At 42.5% G+C, this 21,388-nt stretch overlaps 1 protein-coding gene across 2 annotated transcripts; it reads left to right on the top strand.

Moving 5' to 3' along the window:
- The first annotated feature begins 502 nt into the window (after positions 1 to 502).
- On the top strand, positions 503 to 21,089 carry LOC117964855 (valine--tRNA ligase-like). 2 transcript variants are annotated; one of them, XM_059010859.1, is made up of 30 exons: positions 503 to 653; positions 1,683 to 2,060; positions 2,534 to 2,677; positions 3,202 to 3,373; positions 4,194 to 4,330; positions 4,784 to 4,868; positions 5,443 to 5,543; positions 5,931 to 6,058; positions 6,389 to 6,553; positions 6,897 to 6,978; positions 7,302 to 7,421; positions 7,809 to 7,917; positions 8,032 to 8,120; positions 8,429 to 8,519; positions 9,127 to 9,251; positions 10,236 to 10,498; positions 10,771 to 10,861; positions 11,275 to 11,380; positions 11,868 to 11,938; positions 12,546 to 12,671; positions 14,211 to 14,315; positions 14,870 to 14,938; positions 15,029 to 15,107; positions 15,568 to 15,695; positions 16,871 to 17,026; positions 17,234 to 17,440; positions 18,046 to 18,157; positions 18,990 to 19,162; positions 19,559 to 19,708; positions 20,437 to 21,089. In XM_059010859.1, exons 2-30 carry the CDS (start codon positions 1,722 to 1,724, stop codon positions 20,503 to 20,505), a joined length of 3,792 nt encoding a protein of 1,263 aa, XP_058866842.1. In that variant the 5' UTR covers positions 503 to 653; positions 1,683 to 1,721; the 3' UTR covers positions 20,506 to 21,089. The 2 variants fall into 2 exon arrangements, with proteins under 2 accessions (XP_058866842.1, XP_058866843.1); XM_059010860.1 differs by lacking the exon at positions 503 to 653 and adding an exon at positions 733 to 750.
- Positions 21,090 to 21,388: the final 299 nt, after the last annotated feature.

The raw sequence follows: 21,388 nt of genomic DNA on the forward strand, positions 1-21,388 counted from the left end.
AAGCAGACTGAACAGCAGGTTGCAACTTATATCGAGTCATCAGGCGGGAAAGAGCAGACCTGGTTGGAACCAGGCTGCAGCAGCTACACAGACAGACAGACAGACAGACAGACCCACAACACATACTGAACATGAACACAGCATACAACTATTTACAAGCAAGTCCCGCCCCCAGCAGATCAATGCAACACCAACATGTCCCATTACAAGTCCTGCGGGACCCGACCCTACAATACACTTTTGTGTTGCGTCCTCCTTAACACCAGGGGGCGTAGTTTAATCAGTTAAACATTGGAAAGGCTGATCGAGCGCCTTTAGGATTAAAAACAATGTGAGACAAATCACCAATAAATAAATAATACTACATGTTTTTATATATCGAAGACATAAGAAATAACTGACAGAACTTAGCACTGTTAGTTCGAGTGCATTAGCCCGCTTTGTTTTAATCAGGCATCAGTGCGGGCACATTTGAATAGTGGAGTTCTTGAGCAAGGGGTCCTGATAGGCAACTCCTCCCACACGTGGATGCCGGTTTGCAGTAAATTTCATCAGAAAAGAAACTGAACCGGTTTTATAATAAAAAGCAGATCGGGGGAAATCTGTAACTCAGAGAAAACAGGTTGATCTGCTGCACACACAACTTAAGAAAGGTATGCATTTCTGTTTGTCTGGAACGATAAGAGATCAGATTAGAATGCTAGGAAACTGGTAAACTGACATATTACACATCATCATAACATACGGACAGTACGTATTCTCTAATTTAATCTCGCAATTTAGTTTCATATTTACAAAACGCATACTACCGTATATAGCTAAATTTATTATATCAGAAATAAAGAAGCATTTGTGTTTATATGTTGTGACATTTTGATTTGAGAAAGTACCAGGACTGTAACTCGGTGTTACGCAGATTTCTATATCCCCTTAGATTTGACGCCTGCATAGATCAAGATCGCCGTGTTTGATGCTTCTGAACAGTATTTACATGTAATAAAATTAAAATGTTATAGAGTTTTATCAGGTTACTTTTAATCAAGGGTTGCGTGTATTGTTGCAACGCAGGAGGCTGAGCGTTCTGTAGAAAATCAGTGGTGTTAAACGAGCTGTTTTATTTTGCTACAGAATTAGTTTGGTCTTGTTTTCAATATTTTTTGCAAACTGCAGCAGAACTCAATGGCAGTGCTTGAGAGCACAGCGGGACTCGCGCACAGGAATATCACGCATCCAGGTTCAGCTTTGAAAAACTGCATCTGCACAGGCATGGGATCATGCGGGGGTACAGAACTCTATAAATAATACCTGGATTTAGTTTTCTGATGCATATTCGCCCCACTCTGTAATTCTGTGTGTAATAGTATATACTGTACTTAGTATTGCTTTTAGTTGTATAATAAGGTCTGATATATTTTCCTTGCTTACTAAATGCAGATTTGGCTAGCATCGAAAAAAAAACAAACATTGTTTTTATACTTTACAAAATTGATTTCCTGAGTTCCTGCCTCCAAATGCATCAGGTAGAATACAAAAACGTTTCCCCGCAAATAGTGCGCCATTCTAACCCTATATAGAAATAATATTTAACATTTTAGATAGTTATATTTCAAACACCGCAAGTCAGACAGATGCATTTCAGGCCATTTGATGTTAAATAACTCCTCTTGTGTCTGTCTTCCCAGAGTCCTTTCCCTTTTTTATTTTCCGTTCAGTTCTCCAGGATGTCCACACTCTACGTCTCTCCTCACGCGGATGACTTCCGCAGCCAGACCGCCCTCATAGCTGCTGAGTTCACGCCCCCTTCATCCAGACCCCGGGTCCAGACAGGGGGCGGAACCTCGCCGGCCACGCCCCTTCCCTCTCTGGTGACAGATGGGGGTCTGGTCCTAGCGGGCGTGGCGTCCGTGGGCTACTTCCTGTGTCCGGAGAAGATGGCCGGCAGTGGGCAGCGGGACTCCGCTCTGGTCAGGCAGTGGGTCAGTTTTGCGGAGAATGAGGTCACTCCGGCTGCTTGTGCCTGGACCTTCCCTCTACTGGGAATGCTTGATCCCAACAAACAGGTAAGAGAGGGTTAGAAACCCCCACTAGTCCTGCACCCAGTCCAGGCTTTCAGAACTCCCCTTGTTTCGATGCGTTATTGAAATCAGCAGGTGTCAGGAGTTTGAACAGCCAGCCCCTCCTGCTAAATCTGCTCTGAACCGATCACACTTGAAAAATTCTCACCTGTGAGTCTGCAGGTTGACTGTTAGGAGCTGTTCATGCAGAATCATTGAAATAATGTACTTAATTGATGGAAGATGCAACCATTATAGAAGGTTAAGTGTGTGTGTGTATATATATATATATATATATATATATATATATATATAGATTGCTCCAGTAAAAACCCAACTGTATAAATGGGTAATTATATGTAAAAGTAATTTGTAAAAAATAATGTAATGTATTGCTCGTGCTTTTAAGAGGTTAAAGGTGGCTTTCTAAGCTTTAAAGTTCCTGTGGTCTTGGCTAAGACATGCGTTTGTTTGACCAGGTTACGGAGCGTGCTCAGACAGAGCTGAAGAAGGTTTTGACTATGCTGGACTCTTTCCTCAAACTCAGGACTTTCTTGGTTGGGGAGATTTTGACCTTGGCTGACATCACAGTGGCCTGCTCCCTGCTCCTGCCTTTCAAATACGTGAGTAACTAGAGTCAATTATTATTGTCCAGAATTGAATCTGTCTCTGTGTGGCACGTTAGTTTGGCATATATCCGATTGGCTATTGGGCAGCTGTCCTTGAAGTTTCAGGCACATTTATTTCTCATGAGGCAGAGGATATGGTGCTTTCTCTATTTTTACATTAATAACTAACTACTTGTTTTAAAATGTAAAAAGGACATGATACCATTTGCAGAAATGAACCTGTATATTTCCACGTTCTTATTTTTTTTTAATTTTTTTTTTCCAAGAAATTATTATTAAATTGCAATTAGCTGTATTCTGTTAAAAGGTGCTTCTCACAGTGGCAACAAATGACTTCAATTGAAGTCGCTGAACAGTTGAACAATCACAAACCACGATTATGTTTCTAAAATATCCAATTCCAGTCGTTCAAATCTCGGAAAATAGTCAAAATCAGCAAATTCGTCGTTGTCTAATTCAATTGCCGACTTTAGTAGGCTACAACGTGTTCTGAGTCTGTGGGTCTGTCTGTCTGTCAGGTGTTGGAGCCTGCTGTTCGGAAGCCCTTTGTCAATGTGTCACGCTGGTTTGTGACGTGTGTCAATCAGCCGCAGTTCAAGAAGGTGCTGGGAGACGTGAAGCTGTGTGAGAAGGCAGGGCAGGTAAATCCAAAAACCAGCAGCCTGCAATCTGGAGAACAGGTACCCAAAGGTAGGTGTTGACTACACCTGGAGCCGTGATTGAATTCTGTTGTGTTGAAGAGCGAGATATAACAACACTGGCTTCAGACAGGCGCCATGAGAGTTTCCTATAGAGTTCTGTAGTATAAAACTGAACATGATTTTAATGAACATGATTTTAAGGGCTTTAATGAAACAGATCTGAACAGTGAAAAACAGGACGTCACATTTTCCAATTTTCCATATATCCGGAAAACTGCTTCTCCAAATACGATGGAAACTGATGGATTGCCAGACAGTGAGGATATATGGATTTATCTCTCTCTCTGTCTGATGTCACAGCAGGTATAGAAGTAAGACTCCCATTGCATAGCAGTTTGATCCTGGTTTTACTATGTGTTAAGACACACCTGAGCTTGTTACCTGTTCACTAATCAAGCTCCCAGTAAAACCTGGAATGGGTGAAACTGCTATGCTATAGGAGTCTTATTTCCATCCCTGCACCGTTACTTTTCAACATGTACCTTGAGAACACAAGAAGTTATTCCACATACTGTAAATCAGTTATTTTAATATACTGTACCATGACACTATCATGTTTGCTTATGTAATAACATCTAGGTCCTTCATACCTGTTCGTTGCCATTGTGTGTCCTGTACTCTTCTGTACATGCTGTTGATAGCTGACACAGTCATCCACATGTATACTGATATCTACTCATTTTAAGATGTACATGACTAGGGATGTATGTTACTGATATACTTGATATTAATCCAGCTGCACTACTCCAGCTGCTGATGGCTAACCATTTGAGATGCCTACTTCACATTGAAACGTCTCTTTCCATCAGTCCCAGGGCAGGAGGCCTCCGCTCCACAACCGAAAACCGAAGCCCAGCTGAAGAAAGAAGCCAAGAAGAGGGAGAAGATGGAGAAGTTTCAACAGAAGAAAGAGATGGAGCAAAAGAAACAGCAATCCCAGACTGAGGTACGACACAGCCCCATTGAGAGCCCCACCATGCACATTGTGTTTGTAATTGAAAGGAATATGTGTAGATATTATATGAATACTGGCTGCACTTGAGGCTTACAGTGGAAGACTGTTGCCCCACGGGAAAAGACAGTGGGCAATTATGTTCACTGGAGATAACTTTCTTTAACCCAAGGGGGTGGAACGTGCAGTCCATGTCTGTTTTAAAGTATTATTTCCCCTCTGGAGATGAAAATACCCTATTGAAGGGGATCTAGTAGAGGCAGTCGTACACATGCAAATGTATTAGAGCACCTCAAGATTCGTCATTTGTATCCTTTATTTACCTACCTGCATAAAAAATGCTTTGTTTGAATGAAGTTTACGGTTTATAAATTATAAATCACATATGAGAAATTAACCAGTCGCTGTTAAGGATTTGTGGAAACATTTGAACATTTTTTTTTTTAGAAAAAAGCTAAACCTGAGAAAAAAGAAAAAAAGGAACTAGGGGTCATAACCTATGACCTCCCAACTCCGGCTGGAGAGAAGAAAGGTGAGGGCTTTGGGTGGGGGAGTGTGGGGTTTCTGTGTGTGGTGATCTGATGAGAAAGTGGCCTGGCTGAACTTCCTACTGTCGGATCTCAGAAGCTAAGCAAGGCTGGGCCTGATCAGTGTCTGGATGGGAGATCTGCATGAAGTTGCTGGTTCTTCCTAGTACCTAGTTCTAGGTCAGATTCCCTCTATCTAACTGCAGTCAGACCATGTGACCTATCGCAAAAGGTACCAGGATGCAGCTTATTATCTGTTCATAATTGGCACATTGTCAGAGCGCAGAGGGTTAGACTCTCTACCAAGGGAGCGCATGCCTTTTCAAACTGCGCTTTAACTCCAGAACCCCATTCCAAAACAAACTCTATTCAGACCTTAGAAATGAAGACTCGTTGTTATAGTTTTGCCTTTCCAACTGTTTAGATCCATGCATTTTACTGTTATTGTGTTTGTCTTTTTATTGCAATTGAGGTTTTTTGGACTGTATGGACCTGTGTTTTGATAAGGGCAGTTTCTGTGCTTTGAGGAGTCTTGATAACTGTAGTTGACTGACTCTGTCTGTCTCTCTGTCTCTGTAGATGTGCAGTGTGCAATGCCAGACTCCTACAGTCCCCAGTATGTAGAGGCAGCTTGGTACCCCTGGTGGGAGAAACAAAGCTTCTTCAAACCAGAGTACGGGGTTAGTATATCACCAGGCTTCAATCAGATGCATAGGTACAAGATTTTAAAGTGTTTGAATCTAACCCAATGATTCCATACATCGTACCTGTTTTGTAACTTCTGTAGCTACTTAGGTCTCATATGTGCAGTTTTGATAGAAATATGTGTTGTGGCAAACTTCATAGCATGTATTTTGATTTTAAAACATGATATCTGGTATGATAATCATTTCAGTGCCACATTTGTTCTAGTTTCTGAATATTGTAGTGATACAGATCTTTTTCATATATCCATTTTATAAAACAATTCAACCTGATACGGCATTCTTCTTTTTAAAAAAATAGATTATTTCAGGGAAAAATAAAAAGGTTGACAGTTATTTTATCGACGTTTCTATTTTGTCTAGCGGAAGGATCTTTCTGAGCCAAACCCCAAGGGTGTGTTTATGATGTGTATCCCTCCACCCAACGTGACCGGATCTCTTCACCTTGGCCACGCCCTCACAAACGCCATCCAGGATTCGCTGACTCGCTGGTAAATACGTAATGTTGTATTTTAGTAGTATCTTATTTGCCACACTTTATAACTACCACACCGGGAATATCCTTTTCAAGCTCTGGTCTGCTTCTGAAACTGGTTTAAAAAAGGACCACCTTGGGTGTGCAACTGTAATTTCTGCCCCCTGGGAACTGTGAGATTTTTCATCTACTAACTCGGCTGCAGAGGGGACAGATATGACAGTTGCTCACTCACTCACTCCTGATTTTTAGGAGCCACTTTTCCAAAGTAATGGCAGGCTTGCTATGGTGGATATCCACTGTTGTGATTGCACTAACTTGGGTGTTTGGGTTGATCTGTTGCCAGGCACCGAATGCGGGGAGAAACCACCTTATGGAACCCTGGCTGTGACCACGCTGGCATTGCCACGCAGGTAGTGGTGGAGAAGAAGCTTTGGAGAGAGCAGAAGAAAAACAGACACGACCTGGGCAGAGACGCCTTCATAAAGGAGGTGTGGAAGTGGAAGAACCAGTAAGTGGGGCTGCAGTTTAAATGTTTGTATTTTCATTTTTGATCAGTGGTGTAGTTAAGCTGGAATGTGCCAGAATGCCATTCCGGTACTATTTTTTATAGGCAGCAGTGGTGTAGTCAAGTCCAAACTCGCATAATAGGCAAGCTGAGTCACATGACTCCCATCTCCTGCACAACTGTCTGATTCAGTCAGTAGTCCTCTTGGTGCAATGAAAACTGTTTCTTTAAGGAGGGCTGAAAATGCTGATGAAGACGACAGCAAAAAGTGCATTGACTACGACTGTGAACACAAACACAAACGACACACACAGACACACATAAAGATGTTTTTTGTGTTTTGCAGGAAAGGAGATCGGATTTACCACCAGTTAAAAAAACTGGGATCCTCTCTAGACTGGGACCGAGCATGTTTTACCATGGATACTGTAAGTACAGTCGGTTGACAGTGTTATGACGGGTCTTTTTTTTTGTCCAACCTCTAACTTCTCTATCTCTAAGGTAAAATGCTAAGAATGGTTCGTTAGTTTAATGTATCGTATGAGAAAACTAAGCATTGTAAATATCTAGTGGACCAGTTCAGTGGATTGAGTCACAGGTTGGTAAGATACTTGCATGGTGGCATTGGCCAAAAAACTCGTCTCGTTTATCTACTTGAGTTATTTAGCTTGACCTCAATGAAACAGATGAAGGCACTACTTTCTCATATTTGGACCCGCGTCTAACACCAACCACCCTATTCTCTCTCTAGAAATTGTCCTACGCCGTGCAGGAAGCGTTTGTTCAATTGCACGAGGAAGGGGTGATCTATCGGAGCAAGCGTCTGGTGAACTGGTCTTGCTCTCTCAACTCTGCAATCTCCGATATCGAGGTAAGGATGGCGATGTAGGGGTGGCCAAGCTTAAACTTATATAGGGGGCTTGGTGGTCCAGTGGTTAAAGAAAAGGGCTTGATACCAGAAGGTTTCTGGTTCAAGTCCCAGCTCAGCCACTGACTCACTGTGTGTGACCCTGAGCAAGTCACTTAACCTCCTTGTGCTCCGTCCTTCGGATGAGACGTAAAACAGCAGCAGTTGTTGATGATGCATAGTTCACCCCTTTCTTTCTCTCTTTCTAATGGTTTATTTAAACATTTTAAATAAATGTATATTACTTTATTTCTTGAGTTGGTTCCTAGATTTTCTTTCCTTCACACACGTGTATTCTCTCTCTCTCTCTCTCTCTCTCTCTCTCTCTCTCTCTCGCTCCTCTCTCTCTAGGTAGATAAGAAGGAGCTGACAGGTCGCACCCTCCTCCCTGTCCCAGGATACAAAGACAAGGTGGAATTCGGGGTTCTCGTCTCCTTCGCATACAAGATTGAGGGCTCTGGTGAGAGGCAACAAGCTACATCTCCCAGTATTAATTTTAAATGCCTGCAGTCCTCCCCGCCAGTAGGGGCGCTGTTCCATGTGTAACTCCTGTCTGTGCTCTTGTGTATTTCAGATGAGGAGGTGATTGTCGCCACCACTCGTATTGAGACTATGCTGGGAGACACAGCCGTTGCTGTCCACCCACAGGACGCCCGATATCAGGTAGGTACCCCATAATGTCACCAGACCTTCGCAACATTGTGAACCACTCATACAGTTGTGATGTAATGTGGTTAGCATGTGTTTGAGAGTATCAGAATCTTGAGGTCTATGGTTGTTCATCTTTCTCTGTCTTACATGTTTAAATATATCTAGGCAATTTTTATATCAGTAATTCATCCATCATCATCATCATCATCATCATCATCATTGTCTTAGAATACACCACCCCATAAAACAGAGCACTTCTCTACTTGTTTAAACATATTTTTATATTCATATTCTTGTTATTTCCATCGCTCTTTCCACAGCACCTCAAGGGGAAGACAGTCGTTCACCCATTCTGCGATCGCAAATTGCCTGTTGTGTTTGATGAGTTTGTGGATGTCAACTTTGGGACAGGTGAGATGAAAGCTGGAGAAGGCAGCTGCACTGTGGACTGGATTCTAGAGGTTGTTGTTGTTGTTCTGATTGTTGGGTTTTATTGCCAGTCCAGCCCGCTCATGCCCCCTAAAAATCTTTTCTTCAAAAAATAGCCAACGGTGTAATGGCACCCCCAATGTTCCCCATTTACGATCTATCGTCAACCACAGAACTGCCTCCACAGAATTTGGTTCGTTTATTAATTTTTTTCCCCCCATGTGCGCTCTCTCTCGTGCTCTCTCTCTCTCGTGCTCTCTCTCTCTCGCGCTCTCTCTCTCTCGTGCGCTCTCTCTCTCGCTCTCTCTCTCGCTGTCTCTCTCGCTGTCTCTCGTTCTCTCTTGCTCTCGCTCTCTCTCGTTCACTCTCTCGTTCTCTCGCTCTCTCTCTTTCTCTCGGTCTCGCTCTCGCTCTTGCTCGCTCGCTCGCTCTCTCTCTCGCTTGCTCTCTCTCTCGTTCTCTCTCGCTCTCTCGTTCTCTCTCGTTCACTCGCTCGCTCGCTCTCTCGCTCGCTCTTGCTCTCTCTCTCGTTCTCTCTCTCTCGCTCTTGCTCTCTCTCTCGTTCTCTCTCTCTCGCTCTCGCTCTCAGGTGCTGTGAAGATCACCCCTGCTCATGATCACAATGACTGGGAGGTGGGACAGAGGCATGATCTGGAGTTCATCAACATAATAGATGAGAACGGCTTCCTGATCAACGTGCCCCCTCCATTCCTGGTACTGTGTCTGAGCCTGTCTCTGTAACCATTTCATTATGTATATCAGTGTGTCACTTTGTTTGTGGGGTCTGTATAACGTGTCTAAACACGAAAGTATATAGAGTTGCTTGTTCCATTTTAAGAGCAAGCAACTTCAAATCACATTTTAACTTCATTTTGAGTAGTTCTGAAGTTTCCATAAATTCAAATTCATCTTGCTTATCGTCATTCTGATGATGTGTTATCACTGTCCTTTGACCCCCAGCGATGTCTCTAAAACGCCAGAACAATCCGATAATGTCTTATTCCGGTATCTGATCTGACAAATGCAAATGAAACTGATGCGTCCGAGTATCATTCAGATATGCCTGCAGTAAAAATGGCAGTGGCTGCATTTTAGAAAATCAACGAGGGATGACTCAACTGGTAGCCATAGAGACGGCATAACTGGAGGAATTTGAAGTGCTGGAACTGGGCTTTTAAAAGCAATATGTAAAGCACTTGGCCAGTTCATATGAAAAAGTCTGAATTCAATATTTCGAAGTGCCCCATCAAGCCCATTCCTGACGGTTGCCATGGTAAGGCCAATGTTTGTGCTGATATGCCAGGGAAGCCGCAAATAGACTGATCCCTGAAGCCAGCATTAAACTTCAGTCATCAACACCGGGCCAATAGGGAATTCACGTGACCTGGAGGAGGAAAAGCACTGAAGGCTCATGTATTAAATCAAAGTCTTGGTTGCCCCCCACCTCTACTATCTCATTTTATAATAGCATGAAATAAATAACAGTTACTCTCATGTAATAAACTCGCCAGCACCTCCTATAGGCTTTTTGGCTTCCATTCGGCTGTCATCTGTTAAACTCTTGATTTTTGTTCACATATTTGTAACCATTTAGGTTCTGTGTGATTATTCAGTGATAACAAGGACCCTCTGTATGTGCGTGCGCTGGTTTATCCTCATGTAAAGTGCTTTTTCGCTTTCCCCCTGCCCCTCTCTCAGGGGATGAAGAGGTTTGACGCCCGCAAGGCTGTGCTGGAGGCCCTGAAGCAGCGGGGGCAGTTCAAGGAGGTGAAGGATAACCCAATGGTGGTTCCTGTCTGCAGCCGCTCCAAGGACGTGGTGGAGCCCCTGCTCAAGCCCCAGTGGTACGTGAGCTGTGAGGAGATGGGCAGGCAAGCAGCCGAGGCAGTGAGGTCAGGAGAGCTCAAGATCATCCCAGAGACACACCTCAAGACCTGGTTCAACTGGATGGACAACATCAGGTAAGAACTGAGACTGTCTGATGAGCAAGAGGCCAACTGGATTCCCATCCAAATAGCAAACCAGTTTGGGGAAATGAATCCCCGAGTTCATTTTCTTTCAGATTTCAATTCTAATAATCCTGCTAAAACATGTTTTTTATTAAAATGTTGTGTGTTGTTCATCATTCTCTATTTATGTTACGGAAATTCAGAATTTAAAAGTGGAAAAAAATCATGTCAAACAAATAACCCTTGCCTGGTTTTGATAACAATGATTGGTTCTGCCTCCACAGGGATTGGTGTATCTCCAGACAACTGTGGTGGGGTCATCGCATCCCAGCATACTTTGTGACTGTCAACGATCCCTCTGTTCCTCCTGGGGAGGTAAGCATTGAATCCAGGAAAGGCGCGGGACTGTGGCATTGGTTTCACTTGGATACGACACGACTGCCATTCAGTCCTGTACCCTTCTGTCTCTATATACAAGCAGACCCTGGCAATCGTGGCTCTGTTCTGGATTACACCAATGTCCACTGTGTGTTGAGTGGCTAGTGTGAAACCACTGACCAGACTCATTTCACTTGAGCTGCACAACTGGAACCCAGGCCTCCAGAGGTGAAAGAGAGACGAGGCTACTGAATTAGGAGACTCTTATCTGTGCCACCTAGCCCCTCAAATCGGAACTAGGCTAGGGCATTGTTTAGCAAGTTTATTTCATGTGCAAGCGGATGAGGCTTATAACTTCTGTTACTTCTCCTACACAATATAAGCAGCCTTAGACTAAATTATTTTCTCAGGACACAGATGGAAAGTACTGGATTAGCGGCCGCAGCAAGGAAGAGGCTCTGGAGAAGGCAGCGAAAGTGTTTGGAGTCCCAGCTGAGAAGATCTCACTAAGACAGGGTAAGTATGAATGCGTGTGTGTGTGTGTGTGAGTGTGCCAGCTTCCTAACACAATATTGCAGCAATCGATACTTTCAGAAGTATATATTAGATGTTTTTTTTTTAGTAAAGGTGAGATACCTGTGTCCTTTACGCACGAATGGTTTGTCGGGACTCTCGGGGTCCCCTGGACGCACGTCTGTCCGTCTGATCTTTATGGATTTTGTATTTGTGGATTCTATTCCAAAGGCTTTTTTTTCCCCTGTTCATTTAGACACAGTAGACGTTCCGTTTTTGTGGCTTTTAGTGTCGATTTCTGTTATTGTTAATACTTAATAAATGAATAAACAGATTTGTGTACCATAACTTTGAGGCTTACTTTTATTGGGACTCCCACTGTTTTCACCGGGACCTCCAAAATGTCCTCTGGGACCCTCAGTTTTTTTGTTTAGTTGAGAGTCCTGGACCCTCAATGGGAACGCAGTTTAACCCCTTGCGTTCCTTTCAGACGAGGATGTGCTGGACACCTGGTTCTCTTCAGGAATCTTCCCTTTCTCCATCTTCGGCTGGCCCAATCAGGTAAGAGAAACGGGTTTGTCTTTCTTTTCTCCTGCTCTGTCGCAGGGACCAGCATGATTTAAAAAAAAAAAAACTGCATAGAGAAAATTGAAAAGTGCTCCACGTTCAGCAAGCAATACTTCAATGTACAATTCAAGTGACAACAAAGCAAATGATAAAAACATACCGAATGAATAAAGTGTGGTATACATGTTTAGCAGAGTTGAACTAAAGTGATTTGCAGACACGTTTAAACTCCACTACTCTCGTCTGTCTCTCATATATCCCTTTCAGTGACTGAGTGCATACTTGTACCACGTTAACTTTCATATCCGTATATCTATTTTATAATGCGTAGATGTCTTTTCTTGGCAGGGCAACTTCTCGAACTCCATAGAGTTCACACACAAACTGTGTTTTAAAATTTCATAAAAATAAAATGAAAAAAGTGTTGACCGATTTGGAGATATTCCTGTGTGTGTGTCATTCTCTCATGTGTGCTGTGTATGATGTTCCTCTGTGAGTGTGTGTGTGTGTGTGTGTGTGTGTGTGTGTGTGTGTGTGTGTGTGTGTGTGTGTGTGTGTGTGTGTGTGTCGGTTGTCTCTCATGTGTGTTGTGTTTTTCCAGACCCAGGACCTGCGTGTGTTCTATCCCGGGACGCTGCTGGAGACTGGGCATGACATCCTGTTTTTCTGGGTGGCCAGGATGGTAATGTTGGGTTTGAGACTGACCGGTAAACTACCCTTCAAAGAGGTGAGACACAAGATGACCAAGGGGGGCTGTGTCCTATGACACAACTACATATTTCTTTTTTTCCCCCCAAATTGTGATAACTTGGTTAGAACCAAGGGAAGTAGCTTTCAATGTCAATAATTGTTTACACCGTTTCCTTTCCTTTTGCTTTTGAACAGTTCTGTTGCTATGTAGGTGATGGTGATCTACTTTTTATGACGCTGATTATTATTTTTTGGATGTTGCTGTTCTGCTCCAGTAGTGATTGGGGATTAATTTCTCCTGTGTGTTTCAGGTGTATTGTTCTGCTCCAGTAGTGATTGAGGATTCGTTTCTCCTGTGTGTTTCAGGTGTATTGTTCTGCTCCAGTAGTGATTGGGGATTCGTTTCTCCTGTGTGTTTCAGGTGTATTGTTCTGCTCCAGTAGTGATTTGAGGATTCGTTTCTCCTGTGTGTTTCAGGTGTATTGTTCTGCTCCAGTAGTGATTGGGGATTAATTTCTCCTGTGTGTTTCAGGTGTATTGTTCTGCTCCAGTAGTGATTGAGGATTCGTTTCTCCTGTGTGTTTCAGGTGTATTGTTCTGCTCCAGTAGTGATTGGGGATTCGTTTCTCCTGTGTGTTTCAGGTGTATTGTTCTGCTCCAGTAGTGATTGGGGATTCGTTTCTCCTGTGTGTTTCAGGTGTATTGTTCTGCTCTAGTAGTGATTGGGGATTCGTTTCTCCTGTGTGTTTCAGGTGTATTGTTCTGCTCCAGTAGTGATTGAGGATTCGTTTCTCCTGTGTGTTTCAGGTGTATTGTTCTGCTCCAGTAGTGATTGAGGATTTGTTTCTCCAGTGTGTTTCAGGTGTATTGTTCTGCTCCAGTAGTAATTGAGGATTCGTTTCTCCTGTGTGTTTCAGGTGTATTGTTCTGCTCCAGTAGTGATTGGGGATTCGTTTCTCCTGTGTGTTTCAGGTGTATTGTTCTGCTCCAGTAGTGATTGAGGATTCATTTCTCCTGTGTGTTTCAGGTGTATTGTTCTGCTCTAGTAGTGATTGAGGATTCGTTTCTCCTGTGTGTTTCAGGTGTATTGTTCTGCTCCAGTAGTGATTGAGGATTTGTTTCTCCAGTGTGTTTCAGGTGTATTGTTCTGCTCCAGTAGTGATTGAGGATTCGTTTCTCCTGTGTGTTTCAGGTGTATTGTTCTGCTCCAGTAGTGATTGAGGATTTGTTTCTCCAGTGTGTTTCAGGTGTATTGTTCTGCTCCAGTAGTAATTGAGGATTCGTTTCTCCTGTGTGTTTCAGGTGTATTGTTCTGCTCCAGTAGTGATTGGGGATTCGTTTCTCCTGTGTGTTTCAGGTGTATTGTTCTGCTCTAGTAGTGATTGGGGATTCGTTTCTCCTGTGTGTTTCAGGTGTATTGTTCTGCTCTAGTAGTGATTGAGGATTCGTTTCTCCTGTGTGTTTCAGGTGTATTGTTCTGCTCTAGTAGTGATTGAGATTTGTTTCTCCTGTGTGTTTCAGGTGTATTGTTCTGCTCCAGTAGTGATTGAGGATTCGTTTCTCCTGTGTGTTTCAGGTGTATCTCCATGCAGTTGTCCGGGATGCTCACGGCAGAAAGATGAGTAAATCTCTGGGCAATGTCATTGACCCTCTGGACGTCATCACTGGTATTTCCATTGAGGTAGTGTGGTCCTTAAATCCGTGCTCACCAAAGTCTTGAAACCTGTTCTCTCACCTCTTATCACAACATTGTCACTGGTTAAGTGCTGACCGAGGCTTTTATTTCCGCGTCTGTACATACATTTGTCACGCTACATTTTTGCTTATGTCTTAAACCTCTTCTCCAGTTGCAGTTATACTTGGTATTGCCATTATTCACGGTATTCAATTCTGGTGGTGTCTGTCTGTCCGTGCGTTTGTCCATCTGTGTGTCACAGTAACATGTTTCCATTACTCTGGAAAAGGTCTTATTAAGTTGTGATGAAACTTGATATTAATATTATTAAGAATACGTTATTGGAAGGATATAGATTGGGGATATACAAAAGTGTCTCTCTCTATACACACTAAGGTATTCCACATACTTGTCAGAAATCTGACCTCATTTGCTTATATAATGACATCTATGTCTTTTCATGAAACTCTTCTTTGCAATGCCTTGGTCTATATTCACCACACTCAATTATCAAGCAGAACTACTAATACTATATTCATAATATATATTTTTTTTCATAGGGCCTTCACGCTCAGCTTGTTGACAGTAATCTTGACCCAGTGGAAATTGAAAAAGCTAAAGAAGGCCAGGTAAATAACGCCACTGTATACCTCAATGCACAGCCCTCCTGTCTTGTTTGATTGCTGGTTTTTATTTATTTTTTTATTCCTTTCTCGCAGAAATCGGACTACCCCAATGGCATCCCGGAGTGTGGCACTGATGCCTTGAGATTTGCCCTCTGTGCTTACACCAGCCAAGGTAACGCAGTCCACCTCGCCATGTAAATGAGGGCCAGGGCAAATGAGTCAACAGAACTTTATCAAGACGTTACCAAAGAAATGCATAAATTACATTGCATTAAACAACACGCATTCCAACACAAAAACGTTTCTCACCTTCGATTTGGTAATGGGCAGAGCTGCACAGACCGCTTTTTATTCGGAACAAGGTCTCTGCAGGGGAGGGGCAGTGGCGTTGATCGGGCTAATTTTATCATTGCAAGTGAAACAAGTTAAGAAACAGCTGCTTGGATTTGTGTGGACTGATATTCTCCAGAATCTAAAACAGCAATCATCACAGGCAGCTGTATCTTCACTTGTTTCAATTGAAATGGTAAATCAGCCCAGTCAACTCCAATGACCCTCACCTGATTTCTGTGGAGCGCTCAATCTGAATAATCAAACTGTACTATGGTTTGCTTCACTCGTCTTTGCTTCAGGTCGTGACATTAACCTGGATGTGAACCGGATTCTGGGCTACAGACACTTCTGCAACAAGCTGTGGAACGCAACCAAGTTTGCAATCCGAGTTCTCGGAGAAGACTTTAAACCTGTGGCCAAGGCTCAGGTAATTCCGGTCATCCCTTTGGTCTGTATGTTAAAGAACGTAGCGCTACTACATGTTTCACAGTTTTAATTGTATGCTTTTACATTTTCTAGAGGTTTGCATTCATTCAGTCGTTGCGTTGTTCCCCGCTGGGGGTCGTTCTTGATGATCATGTTGATTTAATGCACTTGTTGTACAGGCACCCACCGTCCTGTTCTTTGGGAATTCAATCAGAACCTTCTGCTTTTCCGTCATTTGTCGCTTAAGGGGTCCCCAAATGACTCGCCTGGTCAAAGCACGGCCGCGTGGTGTGTAGGGTGAGTCGTGCAGTGCAGGTTCACATCCTGGCTGTGCAAAGTTGTCGGTCTTCGCTGGCGATTCCGAAGGGAGCGTCGCATTGGCTCTGGCGCTCCCGTGGATTAGGGAGGCAAAACCGGCAGGGACTGTTTCTCATCATCGCACTGCAGCGGACCCTACCGGCCAGGAGCCAAGTGAGCTCGGGCAGACACCTGCAGGGCTGGCGTTTATCCTCCAGAGGCCGACAGCTTGCTGGCATCCACTCTCGAGTTCCTGGGTATAAGAGAGGAAACTGGCACAGTCGTGGGATCGGAGGACACCCACTGAGCCTTCGGAGCTGAGCTGTGTGTGGAATTGCTGTGATGAGGGGAAAAATAACTGGGCATTCTAAATAAAAAAATGTTCGACAGGATCCGAAATATGCTTATACAACAAGAGAGGTAGCCGTGAATAACATTTTCAAAGCTGTGTGATCTATTATTTATTTTTATACCGGATCTCATTTTGGAATCCATATTGCATTCCTTCAAATCTAAAGACAGAACAAGCGAGTGATTTGCGCTTTTCCGAACTACACTACGCTGCGCTGCTAAGCAGATGCGGAGCGTGATCAAAGAAAAGCAATTCTCCCAATTCAGCTGCTTTTAATCGAGGTTTAAACATGCTTTCTTTTAAACTTGATAAACAGAAATATCTCACATCGTCTTCGGGGGCTTCTGGATTATTCAGCTATCCTCATTCATGTAATAAGTACAGTACCCTAGGAGCGTATACTTCAGATACGGGACAGACCAGAGGATTTCCTAACTTCCATTCTCTTCAGTGTTATTTGCCTGTCCTTGTACTGTAGCATCCCTGGTGTGTGTCAGTGACCCTGTGTCTTGTTGTTTGTGCTCTAGCTGTGTGGCAGTGAGAGTCTTGCTGATCGCTGGATCCTGTCTCGCCTCTCTCTCGCGGTGCAGCTGTGCGACTCTGGCTTCAGGAGCTACGACTTCCCAGCAATCACCACTGCCATCTACAGCTTCTGGCTGTACGAGCTCTGTGACGTCTACCTGGTAAATACGGTCTGTCTAATGGATTCAGTGCCTGTGCAAGATTGAGGGTTAGGTTATTGGATTTTGCTGGGTGTTTGGTTTGGATAATTCACTAATTTGTACCAGGTTTGTTAATACAATTATTTTAGAACATGTGAAAAGGATTGACTTGAAACTGGAGTCTCTTCTCTGTTCCAAAACCTCCCATGACCTTTTTGACCTCTGCAGGAGTGCTTGAAGCCAGTGTTTGCAGGAAGTGATGTTGCTGCCATGAGCGTCTCCAGGAACACTTTGTACACCTGCCTGGACGCCGGGCTCCGCCTCCTCAGCCCATTGATGCCATTCGTGAGTGAGGAGCTCTTCCAGCGGTTACCACGGCGATCAGCGCAAGCCCCGCCCAGCATCTGTGTTACACCGTATCCAGAGGCCTCAGAGGTAAACACAGGGAGGGAAGGAAAGACAAAGAGGGGGGAGGGTACAGAGAAGGTGTTCAGAGGTCTCTTTTTCACGTTTTCCTTACTACGTTGTGGTGGTTCAATCTTTTGAGCGGTTCTGGGTTCTGTTGCTCCAGTATTTAGTTTGTCAAAATCTACCTTGTGCTTGACTGAAGTATCTGGGACGACAACCTTACTCGGTCAATTCAAATCATGTGACAGTGTAACCCTTCATCTTCATCAGACCTTCCTCTACTCTCTCTGTATTTAAATATGTAGAGTTGGTGGGTCTAACTGTTTATAAAAAAAAAATTAAAAAATGATTTGAAATGAGAAAGGCTGTTCAGTCCTGTCATTAAGGATTGTCCAGACAAGCTTAAAGCCAGGTAAAGGCAGATTTTGAGAGAAATGAGAAGTCAACATGGGAGCAACAGACCTCATAACCACTGGGAATAATTGAAAAGACCATAACAGGGTACAAAATAAAAAAAAAAACATGACATTTGAAGATGGCATTTAAGAAAATTAGTCTTTCATTATTTTTTGAGCGGACGTTTACAGGGACGCTTTCTCTCTTTAATTGAAAAGTCCTGTTTGCGTTTTCAGTTCTGCTGGAGGAGTGAGGAGACGGACAGGAATATGGAGTTCATCATGACCATCATCAGAACCATCCGATCCCTGCGAGCCGATTACAACCTCACCAAAACCAAGGCTGACTGTGAGTACCAGACAGTCGCAGGAAATTCCTGCCCGATTTTTCTTTTTATGGATTTCAAGATTTCCGTGAAACGTACCATGTAAAATGTAGACCCCCATAAAAATAAAATAAAAGAATATTGCAAATATACATATTTTTGTTAATCACTTAAATACAGCAAACATTTATTTTACTGATTCACTGCCTGTCACATTTAGGGCAGCAGTGTGGAGTAGTGGTTAGGGCTCTGGACTCTTGACCGGAGGGTTGTGGGTTCAATCTCCAGTGGGGGACACTGCTGTTGTACCCTTGAGCAAGGTACTTTACCTAGATTGCTCCAGTAAAAACCCAACTGTATAAATGGGTAATTGTATGTAAAATAATGTATAATGTGATATCTTGTAACAATTGTAAGTCGCCCTGGATAAGGGCGTCTGCTAAGAAATAAATAATAATAATAATAATAATAATAATAATAATAATAATTTAGGAACTTGGCAACCAGTTTAGTTTGCTTCCTGTAAATGAATTTACTATTGGACAGCACTGTACAACTGTATACCTAGGCTATCTGAACTTGTCTTGTGTGTTATTGTGTCTGTGTATTATTATTAATAATAATATAATAATAATAATAATAATAATAATAATACACAGACACAATAACACACAAGACAAGTTCAGATAGCCTAGGTATACAGTTGTACAGTGCTGTCCAATAGTAAATTCATTTACAGGAAGCAAACTAAACTGGTTGCCAAGTTCCTAAATTATTATTATTATTATTATTATTATTATTATTATTATTATTATTATTATTATTATTCTTGATGCTTATCTCCCTTGTTGCCAGGTTACCTGCAGTGTTTGGATGCAGAGACTGTTGCTGTTGTGAAGCAATACAGCCCCTATATCCAGACCCTGTCTTCCTCCCAGACTGTCAACACTCTGCAGAGTGGGGAGCCCCCTGCTGGCTGTGCTGTCGCTATAGCATCTGACAAGTGCACTGTCCACCTGCTGCTCAAGGTGAGGGGGCTAGAGGGCGCCAGTGAGGCGACAAACATGAACGCAGAAAAAGCCAGCAAGTCTGGGTTCAGTTGAACAAACATGTAAAATACTAAAGTCTGACATCTGTAACGTTTAATTTCCTAAACGTTTCAAGTTTGACAATACATTTGTATGGTTTCTGTAAAGGGAACTAAAGGTTACTGTCTGTTTTTGTAATGCTTTTATCCAATTTTATGCCACGACTGATCAGGAATGACCAAATACCGTCCTGGGATGCACAGACATAAAACTGACAATGTGTGCGTTTTTTGTATAGGAAAATGTGGAGACCTATGAAGTTATTATGTAAATTATTATGTAGGATTTAGTGCAATTATGTTGTAGGTTGGTTGAAAACCTTTGTGTGTGTTTCAGGGTCTGATCGATGCAGAGAAGGAGATTTCGAAGCTGAGTGTTAAGAGAGGGGAGCTGCAGAAGCAGCTGGAGAAGCTGGCAGAGAGGATGGGGAAGGCAGACTACAGGGACAAAGTACCTCAGAAAGTGCAAGAGGGCGACGCCGAGAAGGTGAGGCTTCGAGTATGGGACCGACAGAGACTCTCACAGTGACTTAGCTTTCTTTCTCTTGCACACTTTTTTTTCTTTCATTCTGTTTTGTTCTATTTTTAGTTTTTTCTGTATCCTTTTCTCTCTCGCTCTCTCTCAAAGTGTATAAAAGCTATTAAGTATTCAAGTAACAGTGCACACAGTTGGATGTTAATTATATTCATATCCTAGGTCTGTCTGTTGTCGGTTTTTCATCTCTTGCTGTTGAAAGCTCTTTGGTTTTAGACAACTGAACTGTGTTTTTTTGTGGCTTCACAGTTCTCACAAAGTTATGCGAGTCGCGTGCAAGAGACCTGCACGCTATAGTTTCTCACGATTTCAGCAGACAGGGTTTTTTTTTAATTTTTTTTCTTCTCCTCCCCATGAACAGGATATCTGATGTTAGGGTAGTTCCGAGTACTCGGACCATGCAAGTATCCGTCATGATTATAATGACACGTGCGACCCCTTGGTATTGCTCGTTACTTGTAGTGGGAAATTAAAAGAAAAAAGGATTCTTATATGATGTCATCCATCATCATTATTTTATAACAATATCATGCACAGGTATGCCTAAACCACTTGTAACTACGCAAAACAAAAAGTTGACAAAATGGGGTCTAACTAAAAATACAGTTGTCCGTCGTCATTGAGATAAAAACCACGTTTTATATTTGCATGCATTGGTTTTACTTTGTTTGTATTTTCAGATGAAGCAGAGTGAGACAGAGTTGCAGAAAGTCGAAGAAGCTGTGGAAAATTTCAAACGGATGCTCTAACCAAAAAATTTCCAGGGACCCCGGAGGAGAACAGCGCCACTGCTGGAGCGGAGGAGAAAGTACACATAAATCATAAAATCATATATAAATCAACTGGGACAAGATCCTAACAGCGCAAAACGATACACCTTGCAAAAAAAAAAAAAAAAAAAAACATTTTAAAAATAAAAACTATAGTCTGCTAAGCATTGTTGTGTTGGTCTTCTGTAATAAAAGGAATATAGGTCTTTTTAAACTCAAAGTTATCCTTGAAATTAAATTGTATGTAGGATTTCTTATTAGCTGCTAGTGCTAATACGAGGTCAGTGATAACAGGCCCAGTTTTCCACTGTTCGCTCATGATTTAGCATATGGAATTCATTTAGCAAGGTCAAAGCATCATGCATGTCCTGTTTCATATTTTAAATGCTGCATAACTTTAATACTGGGGCATTTTCAATACTTAATAAGGGAAAGTTTTATAAAAAAAATCCACTGAATTTTAATAGCGCAAAAAGAGATGTAGTTTAAAGTCTTGATTAGAAGTCATTAAAAAGGTGGCATGTTGTAAGAGCTAAGAAAATAAAGAAATGCATTTGAAATTATTTTTTTGTCCAAGCATTGCTGGTTTGGTTTATTGTGGGCAAACTGAATTCAGGTCGGAGTCTTATTTGATTAGACAGAAGCGCTGTGGTGTGGTTGCTTTTTATGTGAGAGACTGCCTGAGATACTTCGCCACAACACCACAGAAACTAACAGCAGTTCCAACACACACCTGTCTCTGTGAACAAAATGGGTATCGGCTTGCTGCTATGTACCTTATAGATAATTAATTAAATAATTCCAGAAGTCTTATCTGTTGATCACTTCCGTGCGTCATGTTCTGTAGGTCTTCTATGCATGT

Source organism: Acipenser ruthenus, chromosome 41 (genome assembly GCF_902713425.1).
Source record: "Acipenser ruthenus chromosome 41, fAciRut3.2 maternal haplotype, whole genome shotgun sequence".
NCBI classification, from domain to species: Eukaryota; Metazoa; Chordata; class Actinopteri; order Acipenseriformes; family Acipenseridae; genus Acipenser; species Acipenser ruthenus.